General features: G+C 43.2%; 1 protein-coding gene across 4 annotated transcripts in view; it reads right to left on the bottom strand.

Annotated features, from left to right (window-relative positions):
- The window catches only part of LOC118103515 (rho GTPase-activating protein 6), a 64,244-nt gene that overhangs the window by 34,629 nt on the left and 16,022 nt on the right, over positions 1–13,593 (bottom strand). The window contains exon 1 of one of the 4 annotated variants that reach the window (XM_035150549.2): positions 915–1,304. The exons of the other annotated variants lie outside the window; for them this stretch is intronic. Coding sequence (XP_035006440.1) covers positions 915–956 — 42 coding nt within the window. The 5' untranslated portion in view covers positions 957–1,304. Of the gene's footprint in view, positions 1–914; positions 1,305–13,593 lie in introns of those variants that run through there. 4 annotated transcript variants of the gene reach the window in all.

Raw genomic sequence — 13,593 nt, 5'->3', positions numbered from 1 at the left:
GGAGCCAGACCGCTGGAGCAGCCAGCGGAGGATTCCTCACCACAGGAGAGGAGAAGAGTGGGGAGAGATGGGGAGAGAGGAGGACAGAGGAGAGAGAGATAAAATAGGAGCATCTGTGCAAAAATCAAAATCGTGTCTACTATACAGACCAACTCGGTTCCCACATTTGAATGAACCTGTTCTGTAAACAACCTGTTGCTTCTCCGAGCTCTGAAAGCTTTCTGAGAAAATGCCACTTAATCATATAGAAGCATCAAAATGCTGAGGCTTTCACATTGAATGTGCAGTTCTCATCATAGCCCTCACCTGTCCTCGTGGCCTTGACCCGTACCTGTGTGTTTTGCCTCCATGTGGCCACCCAGCTTTGAGGTGTAGAGTGTCAAACACAACACCTGTGGCTCTGGGACTGAACGTCTTCATAAACAGAGACACTTTGTGAATCTCAGGTCGCCTCTTCCAGCCAGGAAACATGTACAGTCTTGTGTGCCAGCGTGCACACACGTTCTATACACCACTTGTCACATGTAAAACATGTAAAACGTTCCATCACAGGAAGTTGTTGCATGTTGAGGCCCCTTCACTCGGCTCAGTTTCAAATTTCTGTCTCAGAGCCCTTTGACGTATGCAGGAAAATATTCACATTAACAGTATGTGTGCACAGCATTTAGTGCAAATCTGAAATACTTGCACAACCATGTATTTTAAAGATGTTGTGATTGCATGCAGATACAATGATGGTAATTTTGCAATGGCACGTCTGGTGTGTAGAGGTTTTAATGCAAAATAGTTTGGAAGTCATATAAATAAGTTCCCCACACACTCACTGACACATTAAGTCGTGCAAGCCCCCAACCCGTATCAGAGCCCGTCCACGTCATTAGGATTAATTTATGGCCAATGCACGGAGTACTCACAAGATAGTTATTCTGCCTGTCGAGGAACACGGAGTCTCCCATGGTCCAGAAGAAGTATCCACATATAGTTAAACAAAAATTAGATGCAGCAAATGATATCCTGTCCTCAGAAAAGAAAAATAAGTCCAAAAAAGTGTGCGTCTGTGCGCGTCGGGAACCGAGCGTAAAAGGTCTCCTTGCGTCCTCCTCCTTCTTTTACAATAAGACAAAAACAGAGATTTAAGTTTAGTTTGCTTCTACCAGGGAGAGTTTGAGCTTTAGAGCTGATGTCCGCGCACCAGTCACAAGCGCGCGTCAGACAACCCACCCGTGCCAGAGAGGACACCGTGGTGCGTAAATGTGCAACGGATCCATACTGCGCGCTCCTCGCACTCCGCGGAAGACAGATGCTGGAGCAAAGCGAGGGGAGGCTGAGAGACCCCCCTCAAGCCGGCGGCAGAATGACACCACGCTTCCGATGTGGATTTTCTAAATAAGATAAGAGACTTGGAGGGCAGGTTGCATTTACACAGAATTGAAAGAAAGCAAAGTGGAAGCTGCCGTTACCGGAGAAATACTAGAGCAAACGTGTTTTATTAGTCGATTGATGCAAATGAATAATGCTGCCTGATGAGAAATTAAATAAGAAACATAAATATGTCTTTGACAGTCTGATAGACCCTTAGAAATACATTAACACTGTATCTATTCATGTGCATTATAATAACCCGATTGCACTACATGTGTTTCGCCTTCATTTATGAAGTGAATCACGAATCACTACTTAAAACCCATGAGACCTGGCCTGTTTGTCCTATCCAGCACTATGAACCACATCCTTCTCTTTACACCACAGCTTAATTTAGCTGTAGGATTTTTTCTTTATTTTTACTGCTTTTATTTTGAAGGCAGTGCCCTGTACTTCCTGTCTTATTTTCTGTCTCATCTGGGCGATTGACACTGAACAAACGGAGGCAAAGAAGGGGGCGGGGCCCTGTAGGAGGAGGAGGAGGAAGAGGAGGAGGAAGAGGAGGAGGAGGAGGAGGAGGAGGAGGACTGGCAGTGGAAGAAGCTTTTTGATTATCAACAGCAGGGCTACTCAAATGTTTTCATGTCACTGACCTAAAGGTGCACAGTTGATAAGATTTGACTGAGGAAAGCCCATATAAGGAGGTTTTAGGTTTTTAGACACTTAATTGTGCAGAACTTTAAAGGGGACATAGCATGCAAATTCCACTTTGTTAGTGCTTCTACAGGTTAATGTGGGTATCTGGCATGTCTACCAACCCAAAAACTCTGGGGAAAAAACACTTGCGCGTTTTGTTATAGTTCCTCTAAGTCAGAAACGTCATGCTTGAGCGACTCGATTGCGCTTCCTGGGTATTGTGTCGTAACAAGGAACTGGAAGTCTCCCTACATGGTCTTGCAGTCGGGGTTCGGGGTAAATGATGGTCTTCATAGCCCCCACCCTCTCTTCTCTCTCTGTCTGTCTGCTTGTGTGCTTGTAGTGGATGGGCAGAGGGGGACATTTAATTATGTGATTGGGAAAATTAAAACTCCAGGACAACAAGGGGAATACAAAGTATGGGATGCATATTTGATAATTTATATCACATAAAATATGTAATTTATATCGTTTAAAATCATGGGGAGAGGGGAGGGGGAGCTGGCTCATTAGCATTTAAAGGAACAGGCACTCAAAACAGGTCACTCTGTGGAGGGCTGTTTTATACAGGGTAAAAAGGGTGCTGTTTTAAATGATCCTTGTGGTATTTTGACCAAAGTATGTTACAGACATTTCATTAAGACCCCAAGGAACCATATCAACTTGTGGTAAAATGGGCATGCTATGTCCCCTTTAATGTTTCCTGCTGCAGGTGAGACCGCGTGGAGAGTGACAAATGTGTGTTATTCTGCCGGGGATAACTTTAAAGTGAAATACCTCCTTCCCTTTCATTCCGGAGTGATTCCCGAGAAAAAAAACTGAAGTTGTTTGTTCTGCCATTCTCACTTGAAATATCCAGAAATGCCACAAACTGTTTGAAAAGATGGTCAAAGCGTCTCCAGTTTCTCACACTATCTAGAAACGAAGCCAAAATATCCAGCGTTCGAGCGCTGACATCTTGCACATTTTGATTCAGAGTCTGTGCAGCAGGAGCAAAGTCACATGGGCGGAAAATTTGTAGTTAATCGTACATCAGTGTGATAAGAAATACCAAAAATGACACAAACCATATTATAGAAAAATGTATTCGACTTTTTAGTTTAGCTCATGCCCCATCCACTCTATGAAAAAGGCCCAGTAGTCAATCCTGTTTGTCTCAGCCTCCTGAAAGTCATGTTGGAGATATAAAGCTGTTTGCTGTAGGCCTATAATTACTGTAGCAAATAAATCACAGCAGCAGGAACCTACAGGACAAACAGCAGAATGTGATCAATTGCCTCATTTGTAAAAAACAGTGGCAATTCTGATTTACGAGCGTCACCCTTTTTCAAATATGTGTTCATGAGTGGCCGTGAAAGGCCACTCATGGAGGATCCTCAACAGGGGGAGGGCTTGTGTGGGTTTGTGTAATACCAGTATTGGGCAATCTGTGTCAAAAGACTCGGCTTGCATCTGACCACATAAAAATCCAGAAGTATGCAGAACAAATGGAGCACAACTCACTTTTTATCAAGGACACAGTGGCCGGAGAACATGAGCTGCAAACAAACACACACACACACACACACACACACGGCCACACACACATGGCCACACACACACACACACGGTGTGAGTTAATGAAAACCTTTTGTTTTGAGCTGCATTAGTGGGTTTATTGAGAAAGACACAAAGCAATAACATTTTCCCTTATTTTACAGGCAGCGCATGTGTGAATGTGCGCGAGCGCATTAGTGAAAGATAGTGAATTCCACGCTGCTTATCAGATGGTGGCGTAACCATTTAAAGAATGCTGGAGCGTTGAGGGGAACACTTAAATCTTAAATCTGGTGATAGCAGATAAACTCCTGAAGAAAGAGAGAGTCGCAGAAACCACACGCTGTATTGTTCCGGGCTGTGTATCTCTCACAGTCATCATGAAACCCCAGAGACGTTGTTTTGCATGCGACAGGAAACCTGTTCTTGCAGAGAATTGCTCTTGAGAGGCTGGTTTCAGATCAGATCTTGTCGAGGATGAATGGATTGAATGGTGCCGTGGCTGCAGGTGATGTTGTGTTCAGGTTCTTCCACTGTATCCGTCGGCTTGTCCTGAGGAGTCTATCCCAGCATGCATAGCACAGGTAGACGCTCACATTTGTGTCTGCAGACAAGTCACCTGAGGTGTGTTTGGAATGGGGAGGAACCGTGAACACAGGAGGAACGGGTGAAGGCAGGGAGTCATTTTGGTTGATGCAAAACAAAAGATGGACACATTTATTATTAGTCATAAACTTATGGGTGAAAATTATTTATAGATGGGAGGAAATGAAGAACAAAAAAGATAAATAATTCACAATATTTCTTCAGGGTTAAAGGTATCAACAAACCATGAGCATTATATCTAATCTAAGATGAAGCCAATACATCCTGACCTGGTGGCTGGCTGCAGCAAAGGTCATGAACCCCACTTCCTGCAAGTTAACTCGTTTCACATGTATCAAACTAAACACTCAAAAGTACACATTAAACAAAAAATGGTTTCTGTTATTTTAGGTGATGTGTGTTAAAGTGCTTGTTTTTCTGGTAAGTTTGGTTTGAATTTGTGAAACATCATGATTGATCCTGACAGCACAACAATTAGACCAGACAGTTGTAAAACTTGGACTTGTTAAAGTGAGATACATTTTGATGCAGACGGTATATAAGGAGTAGAAAGAGGTAAATACTGGTGTAAGCATTTTTCCCCTCTTAAAAATCATTGACGTTGAAGTTCAGTGGTAAGGTTGGGAGCTGTGGTTTATGGTCCTGTAGGAGGAGCCCATTGTCTCCTAAAATGGTGTTTCACTGGTCCCACTGTGATCACGGCTCTCTCTCTCTCCCTCTCTCACACACACACACACACACACACACACACACACACACACACACACACACACACACACAGTGCACAGAGCCTGTGGGAGAGGGAGGGAAGGCTGGAGGAGACGGTGTCCAAGACAAGAGAAGGGAGGAGAGGAGGAAAAAGGGCAGGCGATAACGTATGGATGTGCAGTTCTACATGCGTGTTGCATTTGGCAGGAATCGGCTTCTTCTGCACATTAGAACATAATAAATTTGTCTGAAAAGGAAAGCATGAAACTCCACGTCCCCTCAACTTGGCCATCACTTCTCATATCGTCTTGAAACTGTTAAAGTGAGGCCGTGTATGGCGATATATCGATTTCAAAGCGTGCTCGGGATTTTCCACTGTTGACTTTGGAATGGCCTGTTTGTGTTAATAAGTCAAACATCAGCTATTATGTGTCAATCTATAGAAGGCGCAGCTCGGAGTGTGCGCACAATAAGTTTTTACAGTTTTTGCAGCATTTGAAATCTGCAATCTTCTAATTGGCCTCTAATGCAACTAATCTCAAATAAGAAATGTACTCGCTGCTTATATCACCCTCTACAAAATGCATGTCTTGAGATTTCTAAAAATCATTTTACAGGGAACATGTGAGGCCAGCCTATAATGCCGCTGCTATATGGTGAACATGTACTGCCAAATGCTAATGTTTACATCATTCAGGGGGAGGTGCAATACCCTCCCTCTAAAGTCTCAAATGCCTGAGTTGTGAAATCACTCCGCCGAGTGGAAACTATTCTGTTAAAGTGCTTTAGGATGATCCAGTAAACGACACAGGCCTCCGATGTGTTTAACAAACACTTTTGTTTTGGAGGGACTGAAATCCAAGTATTTGCATGTGTTGCACCACAAACTCACTCTCAGGGGACGCTGGGTGCAAGCTGTGGGCAGAAGGTCAAGAATCATACTTCATCCTAGATCATAGACCGTCATGACAGTGTGCAAAATAGTGTACGCCTGCTGGAATTTTCTGTATTATTTTGTTAATATTATTATTTTCACAAAAGTCCGATATATGTGGTGGACTGATGCGTGCAGCAATGGTGCAGCTTGTTTGAATTTAGTTATATTTCATTGTGAAGCTGCACTGCGGGTGTGGTTCAAAGCATGTCAGTTACAGTCAATTACAAAATCTTTTGCAACCTAACTGCCGCCACGATTATTTGCTCAATACACAGCTGTTTGCATGCCGGACTATTCTTCATACCTGATCACACAAGGGTAACAAAAATACACTTGCAGCAATGAAAGTGCAATGAAATCAGCACAATAAGGGGATTCACTCACAGGGAAAGTAACTCCTAGATTGCTAAGTGAGTATGGCAGCTTGCTATAACCTAGATTATTCAGAGATCTTTAGTTGTTTTCACCATCTTCCTGCTTAAAAGCATGTTTTTTTACTTTAGAAAATAAGATTTACATTGGTATATTCAGGATGGGGTTAGGATCTGATGATAAGTCACAGAAAACTGATCAAATTTGTAAGAAGTTTGCAAAAAAAAGATCAAATCTGAGCCCGATAGCTCACCCCGCAGCCGTTTGGTTCTGACCCAGCCCTTTGCTGAAGTCTTCACCGCTCTGTCTCCCTATTTTAGACGTAGGCTCCAATCAATAAAAGCAAAATGCCCCCCAAAAATACCACCAAAAAAAACTGGCTTATAAATAAAATAGCAATAATATGTGACAACGGTACAGCTGATAAAAAACAAAAGGGCACAAAACGATGGAGTTTGTTCACAACAGCCTTGTGCTCATTAGCTGGTGGTCTTTGCGGTTTTATCCGTCTTTCTTTCGGGCATCGAACTTTGACCTCGATTTCACAAGACGGAGCCGAGAACGAGTGTGAGAGACGGAGAAAACGAGAGAGAGAGAGAGGGGGTGTGTGTGTGTGGGGGGGCGATTTTAAAAAACTGGGCACACATAAACGAATTTACAGCAGGAGCAGTACAAAGCAGCTCTGGGGGATGACCTCACAACTGGGGAATGTGTGTGTGAGTGTAAGAGAGAGAGAGAGAGAGAGAGAGAGAGAAAGAGACAGTGCTTCTCCACCAATGTGGGCTCACTCCTTCACTTGGGAGGTAAATAAAAGTCACACACCAACAAACATGATTAACTGATGCCGCCTTGTCTCGGTCTCGCTCCAGAGGGTCCCGCAGAAAAGATGTTTTTAGCAGAACTGACACACACTCTCTCTCACACACACACACAAAGTGATGACAGCGTGGGCCTGGATTCAATCTGGATGCCTCCATCAACGGGCCAACCCACTTGTCCTAAATCTCCCGAATCTCCGTCCCCCATCCTGAGGGCCAATAGACGTGGAGGCGAGAGGAGAGGGGGCAGGTGGGGATGCACGTAAAGAATTCTTGGTGCAAGTCCAGCATGGCTATACAGCTTCCATCCCCATATCACCTCCTTTAGAGCAGACTTAAAGCAACTGACAGAGCAGAACAGTGGAAAAACTTCAGCCAAGACCTGTGTAATATATCAACGTAGAGAGGTGCACTTTACAGTTGCGTGGATTGCATATGGAATATTTGATTATGAGGGCGTTACGATGATTGTATTGTGTAATTCATTCCAACCCTTGCAGGAATCAGAGCTGCATCATTAATGGAGGAAGCAATTAGGAAAAACCTTGATTGGAAAATGCATATTTGTAGTAATCATCAGAAAAAACGTTAAAAAGTAAGATAAAAATCCTGGATTCTCCCATTTATCAAGGTCTGCCACAAAGTGACATGGATCTTTCCCTCGGCCGTGCCACACACCTTCACAAAACTCCGAGGAAATTGGTTGAGTAGCTTTGGCGTAATCCTGCTCAATAACAAACAGACAAACAAACGTAAGCCACAGTTTCAAATGCTGATCCCAACTGGCTGGCATGAATGCATCATTTTTCATGCAGACGTGTATAAAACAAATAAAGATTTAGTTTTGTTGTTCCAAACAATTACAGCCGCTAAATGTTCTTGATCTTGTACCAGTTTAACCATTGCTCCATTAAAGCATCTGGTAAATAGCTACTAAATAAACTATCACATGAATAACAGCCTCTAATGTATTGATTATAAGTGCAGCATTTCAAATTGAGGGTTGGCATTCCCTCTGGATTACAGCAGCAGATGTAAATACATTTCCATTCACGTCTGATTTCAGTCACTGTGTCTGAAAAACACATTTTCTTCAGTGCGTCAGTAAAAATAATCAGATTTTGAACAGGTGCTAACATTTCCTGTTCACAAGAGAAATGGAATCCAGTACTAGTGTGTGTTTCTCAAGGTTTCAGCGTGTGTGTGTGTGTGTGTGTGTGTGTGTGTGTGTGTGTGTGTGTGTGTGTGTGTGTGTGTGTGTGTGTGTGTGTGTGTGTGTGTGTGTGTGTGTGTGTGTGTGTGTGTGTGTGTGTGTGTGAGATCATGCCTCACCGGGCCTGTGGGTTTTCATCACCTGACCTGCAGTGACATCATCTCCAACCGGGGAAGAAAAGGAGTCGGCTCTTTCCACACATCCCAGTATATGTTTACCTGTGTCTGGTCTCGTCTGTCCGTCTCTGCACTCATGTAAATATCTGCGGATTTGACCTTCCACCCTTCCACCCATCTATCCATCTCTCTGCCAGCTGCTCTGTCAGCTTGTTTGCCTCACTGGTTGACAGGCAGCTTTTTCCCATGTGACTCCACCGGCGCTGTCGGGTCGCCGTTTGCCATTATGTCGGGTTCTTTGCGTCACATTTATGGGTGTTTGTGTTTAGATGGCTCAGCGTGTGGCAGCCGCTGAAGGAACATGTGTAAGTGCAATTTCCAACATGTTGTCATTTGACTTGTGTTTTCCAAATAGGGCCACCTAGTGCAGCTAAACATTTAAAATCCTAAACCATGAAAAACTAGACGACCAGTATTTCTTACTTTAGGTAATTAAATGTGAATTTTGCAACGTCGGTTCTTCACATTTTGGTTTGCTGTTACAGAAAAATCATTATCTCTGCCAAGGTGGTTATGTTTTCACCCCTGTCCGTTAGTTGGTTGGTTGTCAGCAGGATTATACAAAATCTACTCAACAGATCTCCACAAAACCTGGAATAAAGATGACAGATCCAGGATTTTTTCACTTTCTCTAACATTTTAAATAGATAGACATATGAGGAAATTATTTAATTAATAATACAACTTTTGTGGATATTGTATCCATAAGTGTTGAATGTGACGTGGTCTTTATAGTTTTTGGTTTTTGAAATGGATGCGAAGACAGATGGCAGCACTCATGTGCACAACAACCTGTTGGGTCCTCAAGTGATCTTGTTGTCCGTGCTAAAAAGGCTGTTTCACACACACCTTGTCTTTCAGCTCCAGCTCCTCCAACTCAATGCGCACACACACACACACACACACAGTCCTCCACCGCCCACGCCACCTTAATGTTTTCTGCCACAGCAGTTGCCATGGTGTCTCAGCTTGCCAGCTGTGCCGGACAGCACAATAACAAGGGACGTGTGTGTTTCTCTGATACTGTGTGTGTGCATGTGTTTGTATATCCACGTGTCAGCATTTAACAAGATATGCTAATGCAGTTTAATAGTCCATCGTAAACCCAGTAGTGTGAGATCACCCCTCAGCAACCATCATGTGTGTATTTCACGTTCAGTCACGCGAACGCTGCTCTGAAATGTTGATTTGAGTCATGTCCTTCAGAATTATTTTCACATCAAGCCAAACTGTTGAGAAATCGTAGCAGTCATTTTTTCATGATGTGTGATACATTTTCTGGTGGCAGAAAACAAAAAAGAAGGAAATAGCCTTTACTTGTTTCCATAGCACCAGAGCAAATGCGTGTGTATCGTTATGGGAAACAGGGAGAGTGACGTGACTCACATGAACTGAGATTTGGGGTAAAAAGCCACACAAGTGTCTGGGGATCTTTTCTTAAAACGATCAAACTCCATATCTGATTAATGACGTGAGGCTTGACATGTTCTACCAAGACAACAGCCCACAAATAAACTGATGTGGGGGATGAATTGAGTGCAAAATCCATTGAGTATGTGACCCCATAACAAAGTGAAACATATTATTTCTCTCTCCCGCAAACTCAAAAATATGGAGGCATTCCTCCGGATTCAGCCAATTTCCTTTAATGGAAAGTGGCAGCACTTAAAACACCAGCTCCACGGCTGCTATAGTACGTCAAGTTATCAACACTTTGAAAAGCAACAACACAAACCCCCTCTTTCCACTTTGTCCTCTCTCCTTTTGTCACCGGCACAGTTCTGCCTGACGTAGAAGACCAACTCCTGAGCAAACTAAAGGAGCAGCCGTTGAAGAGTCTCTCTGTAGTGAGCGAATCTCCAGAGACGCCCGAGTGGAGGCTTTGGAACAGCTTGAATAATAGAATCAAAATGTCCACTGAGTGATGTGACCCGAGCGTGTTGCCTCAACCTCCGAAAGAATAGCATCTCTCTCTGCACGTTCATCCAAACACTTTCTGCCCATGTGTGTATTTGCACACAGGCTTTTGTGTGTACGACTCTGCCATCATGGACGTCCAAGGCATTCATGACCAGTCTAGCATATTTCAAAGTCTCAGTCTCTGCTTTGTGTTTGGCTCTGAGACTGAGGTTAAACTAGACTTATCTTTTGGTTTTAAATATGCCAAGTCTAAGATGTTGACCGAGGCTGATTAACAGTTGGGAAACGGGGGCAAATGTCCTCAGTGGGGCACAGTGGCCCCAAAAGGTCAAGGTTCACTATGTCAATTGTTTTATACCTTCACCAAGAAGGTTAAGTGTTACCCCTGTCCTTTGGTTGGTTGGTTGGTTTGTTTGTGTCTTGGTTGGTTGGTTGGTTGGTTTGTGTCTTGGTTGGTTGGTTGGTTGGAACCAAGAAAGAAACCCATTCCGGCACATACAGATTCAGTGTAATCATATTCCATAAGGGGACTGTCAGCGGAAATATGCATTTGATTGAGTCCTACTCCAGTTGGTAATTTGATTACTGAAAACTTACAACCCTTACGTCCATATAAACTAAGATAAATATCAAGTTTAACACCTTCATGATTTAAGTTTGGAGGCTGGAATATTTCGGGGCTAGTTGAAACTATTTCACTGGTCACTTGGCAAATGACTAGAGATGAGAAATAGTCCAACACAACCATAGCTGGACATACAATAGCTTTCTGTACTTATGATGATTCAAAAAGATGCAGAAGCAAGTACAAGATCTGAGGGCGTCTCCCTGGAGTCATATCTCTGTCTCGGTCCGACCATTCTTTTTCTTTCTCTGTATTTGAACTCATCTCTCAGTCTTCAGTCTTCTGTCTTCAGGATCAGTTTTTTGGAGCAGTCCCTCCCACCTTTTTTCCCTTTACTGCCATTTTACCCCCATCTCATATGACAACTATTTGTAGATATGGGACATATAGTTTTGGAATATGAGAACAAGATGTTTTAAGGAATGCTGTAAATGTAATATAAATTATTTTGGAAAATCCACCGTATTTTGCTCAGCGTAATTCCTCACTACGCCATTTTTACTGGGATCAGGCCTCCTATGTACTTCGAACTCGGTTGAACCCTTGCAGACATAACAAAAGAACACAAGTGACAGCGGTTGGACATCCCCTTAATCTGTGTTTATCAGCGTGTGCATGTATTTGCATTCCCCAGATTTTTCCAATATCCGTGTTTTACAATATGCAGGTTTGTGCGCATGCCTGCATTGGCCCGTGCATCTACAGAAATGCAGGGACACTGTGTACAGTATGTGTGAATAGCTGTATGCACAGTCCGTGAACGCGGTAGTGTGCAATCTCCACAGGTCACCTGGCCCAAAGCATATCAAACCTTTATCAAAGTCAAACTGAGCAGCCCCAGTTCTCAGCTCATGGTCTAAATGTTTAGTCTGCAGTATAAACACAGCGGCCTTCTAGAAATGCTCTGTTCACCACTGGCAGTGATGCTTTTATCCGTCCACTGATAATACGGGTTCGAGACACAACTGTTGATTCGCCTGAATACACAAGCAGTGTAGCTCTGAAGCTGTGCCACAGGTCAGAAGCTACAAAGATGGGACTGTTAGTACTATTTCTTTGAGAGAAGCCTTAAATCTGCTCATTGGAAAAAGCAAGGAGAGAGAGAGAGAGAGAGAGAGAAATAAAAAGGATATATGTATGTATATATATTTCCATCACAAGTTTGACCATAATTTCATCAAAAAAGTTTTTGAAAGTCCTACATGTAACTTTTTTTTATAGCTGTAGACACCTTGTGGAGAGAATTTACAGGAAACTGACACAAAGTAACATCATTATAAGAATTTGGATACAATTCTGACACAAGGAAAGAAAGAAGGCTCCATATGTCCTCATCTTCTGCACTTCATTCTATGATTGATATAAAACAGCTTATGTGTGCTTCAGTGTAAAACTATGAGGTTATAATAATACTTTAAAGGGATTGAACGTGAATTTGCAGCAGCTCTAAAGCTCAGTGGGGGACAACTTTAAATAACGTGTGGCTGAGAGTAGCTGGACAGTCTTTATAGATAACGTCACCCCCCCCCCCCTACATACTTCCACATATATGTGTTGTCGGAGTCGGGGCCAGTTCAAGACTTTAAATGTCATCGCGCAGCGCAGTGCACCCCAGTTACAACAGAAAAACCAAATGTGTACGTCTTTTTTATCTAATTGTTAACTGCTAGCGACGGCAGTAGAAAAGGTTGGATTCGACTTTGACTTGGCTGCAGGTCGGTCCCTGTCCTTTTTGCTCCGTTAGGCTGTATTGGCACAACAGAGTGAAGGATGTACTTCACGGTTGTGACTCAAAACAAAGTGCAGTGGCTGCGTCCATGCCTACACGTGTCAGGCAACAGGCGGCACCGGGGTCGACCCTTTGGTCCCTTTGTGAAATTTGTCGACAATAATTGCAATCTGGAATATCCGCAGCCTCCTCCATTACTCCCTAACCCCCTCCCAAAAAGAGATAGAAAGGCGCTGTTTCTTTATATTATCAGGGTTTTCTGGGTTTTCGTCACAAAATTCTTGCTGTGCTTTGGTATGCTCCACTTGTAAATTGTTCAGCTGTTTCAACAATGTGTCCTAACACAACCATTCCAAAAGAGCTTGTTCGTTTAAACATTTACTTTGTCTGATTTGGACTTGACCACTGAAACATCTAAATCTGGAAAAGCAGCACAAACTCGAGATTTGTACACACACGCACACGCTCACGCACAGAGTTGTGTCCTGGTGATTTACCTGAATCGTAACTTGCTTAACCCCAACCTTAGCCTAACCTTAAAACCTGTTTTCACTCTGTTTTCAAGTTGTGAGGACCAGCCCAGAATGTCTCCGTGACTTTTAACTAAAATCGGTCCTCGCAAACGTAGAAAGACACAAACGATGACACAAACAGCAAAGGTTATGTTCTAAGGAGGGTTTTAATTTCCCAGACAGTATTGTCATGTGGTTTAACATGAGCTTCACCAGGCAAAAAACTCAGCTTCTGCGTGCACTGTATGTGTGTGTGTGTGTGTGTGTGTGTGTGTGTGTGTGTGTGTGTGTTTGGGTGGAGGCGTAGAAGGAGAAGAAGGGAGAAGAAAGACAGGAGGTGGGGGTTGACAGATCCATCCATCCATCTCTTTTTCTCTCCCTGG

Source organism: Hippoglossus stenolepis, chromosome 24 (genome assembly GCF_022539355.2).
Source record: "Hippoglossus stenolepis isolate QCI-W04-F060 chromosome 24, HSTE1.2, whole genome shotgun sequence".
Lineage (NCBI taxonomy): Eukaryota > Metazoa > Chordata > Actinopteri > Pleuronectiformes > Pleuronectidae > Hippoglossus > Hippoglossus stenolepis.
Note: the sequence above shows the minus strand (reverse complement) of the source record. Positions and strands in the feature narration are given on the sequence as shown.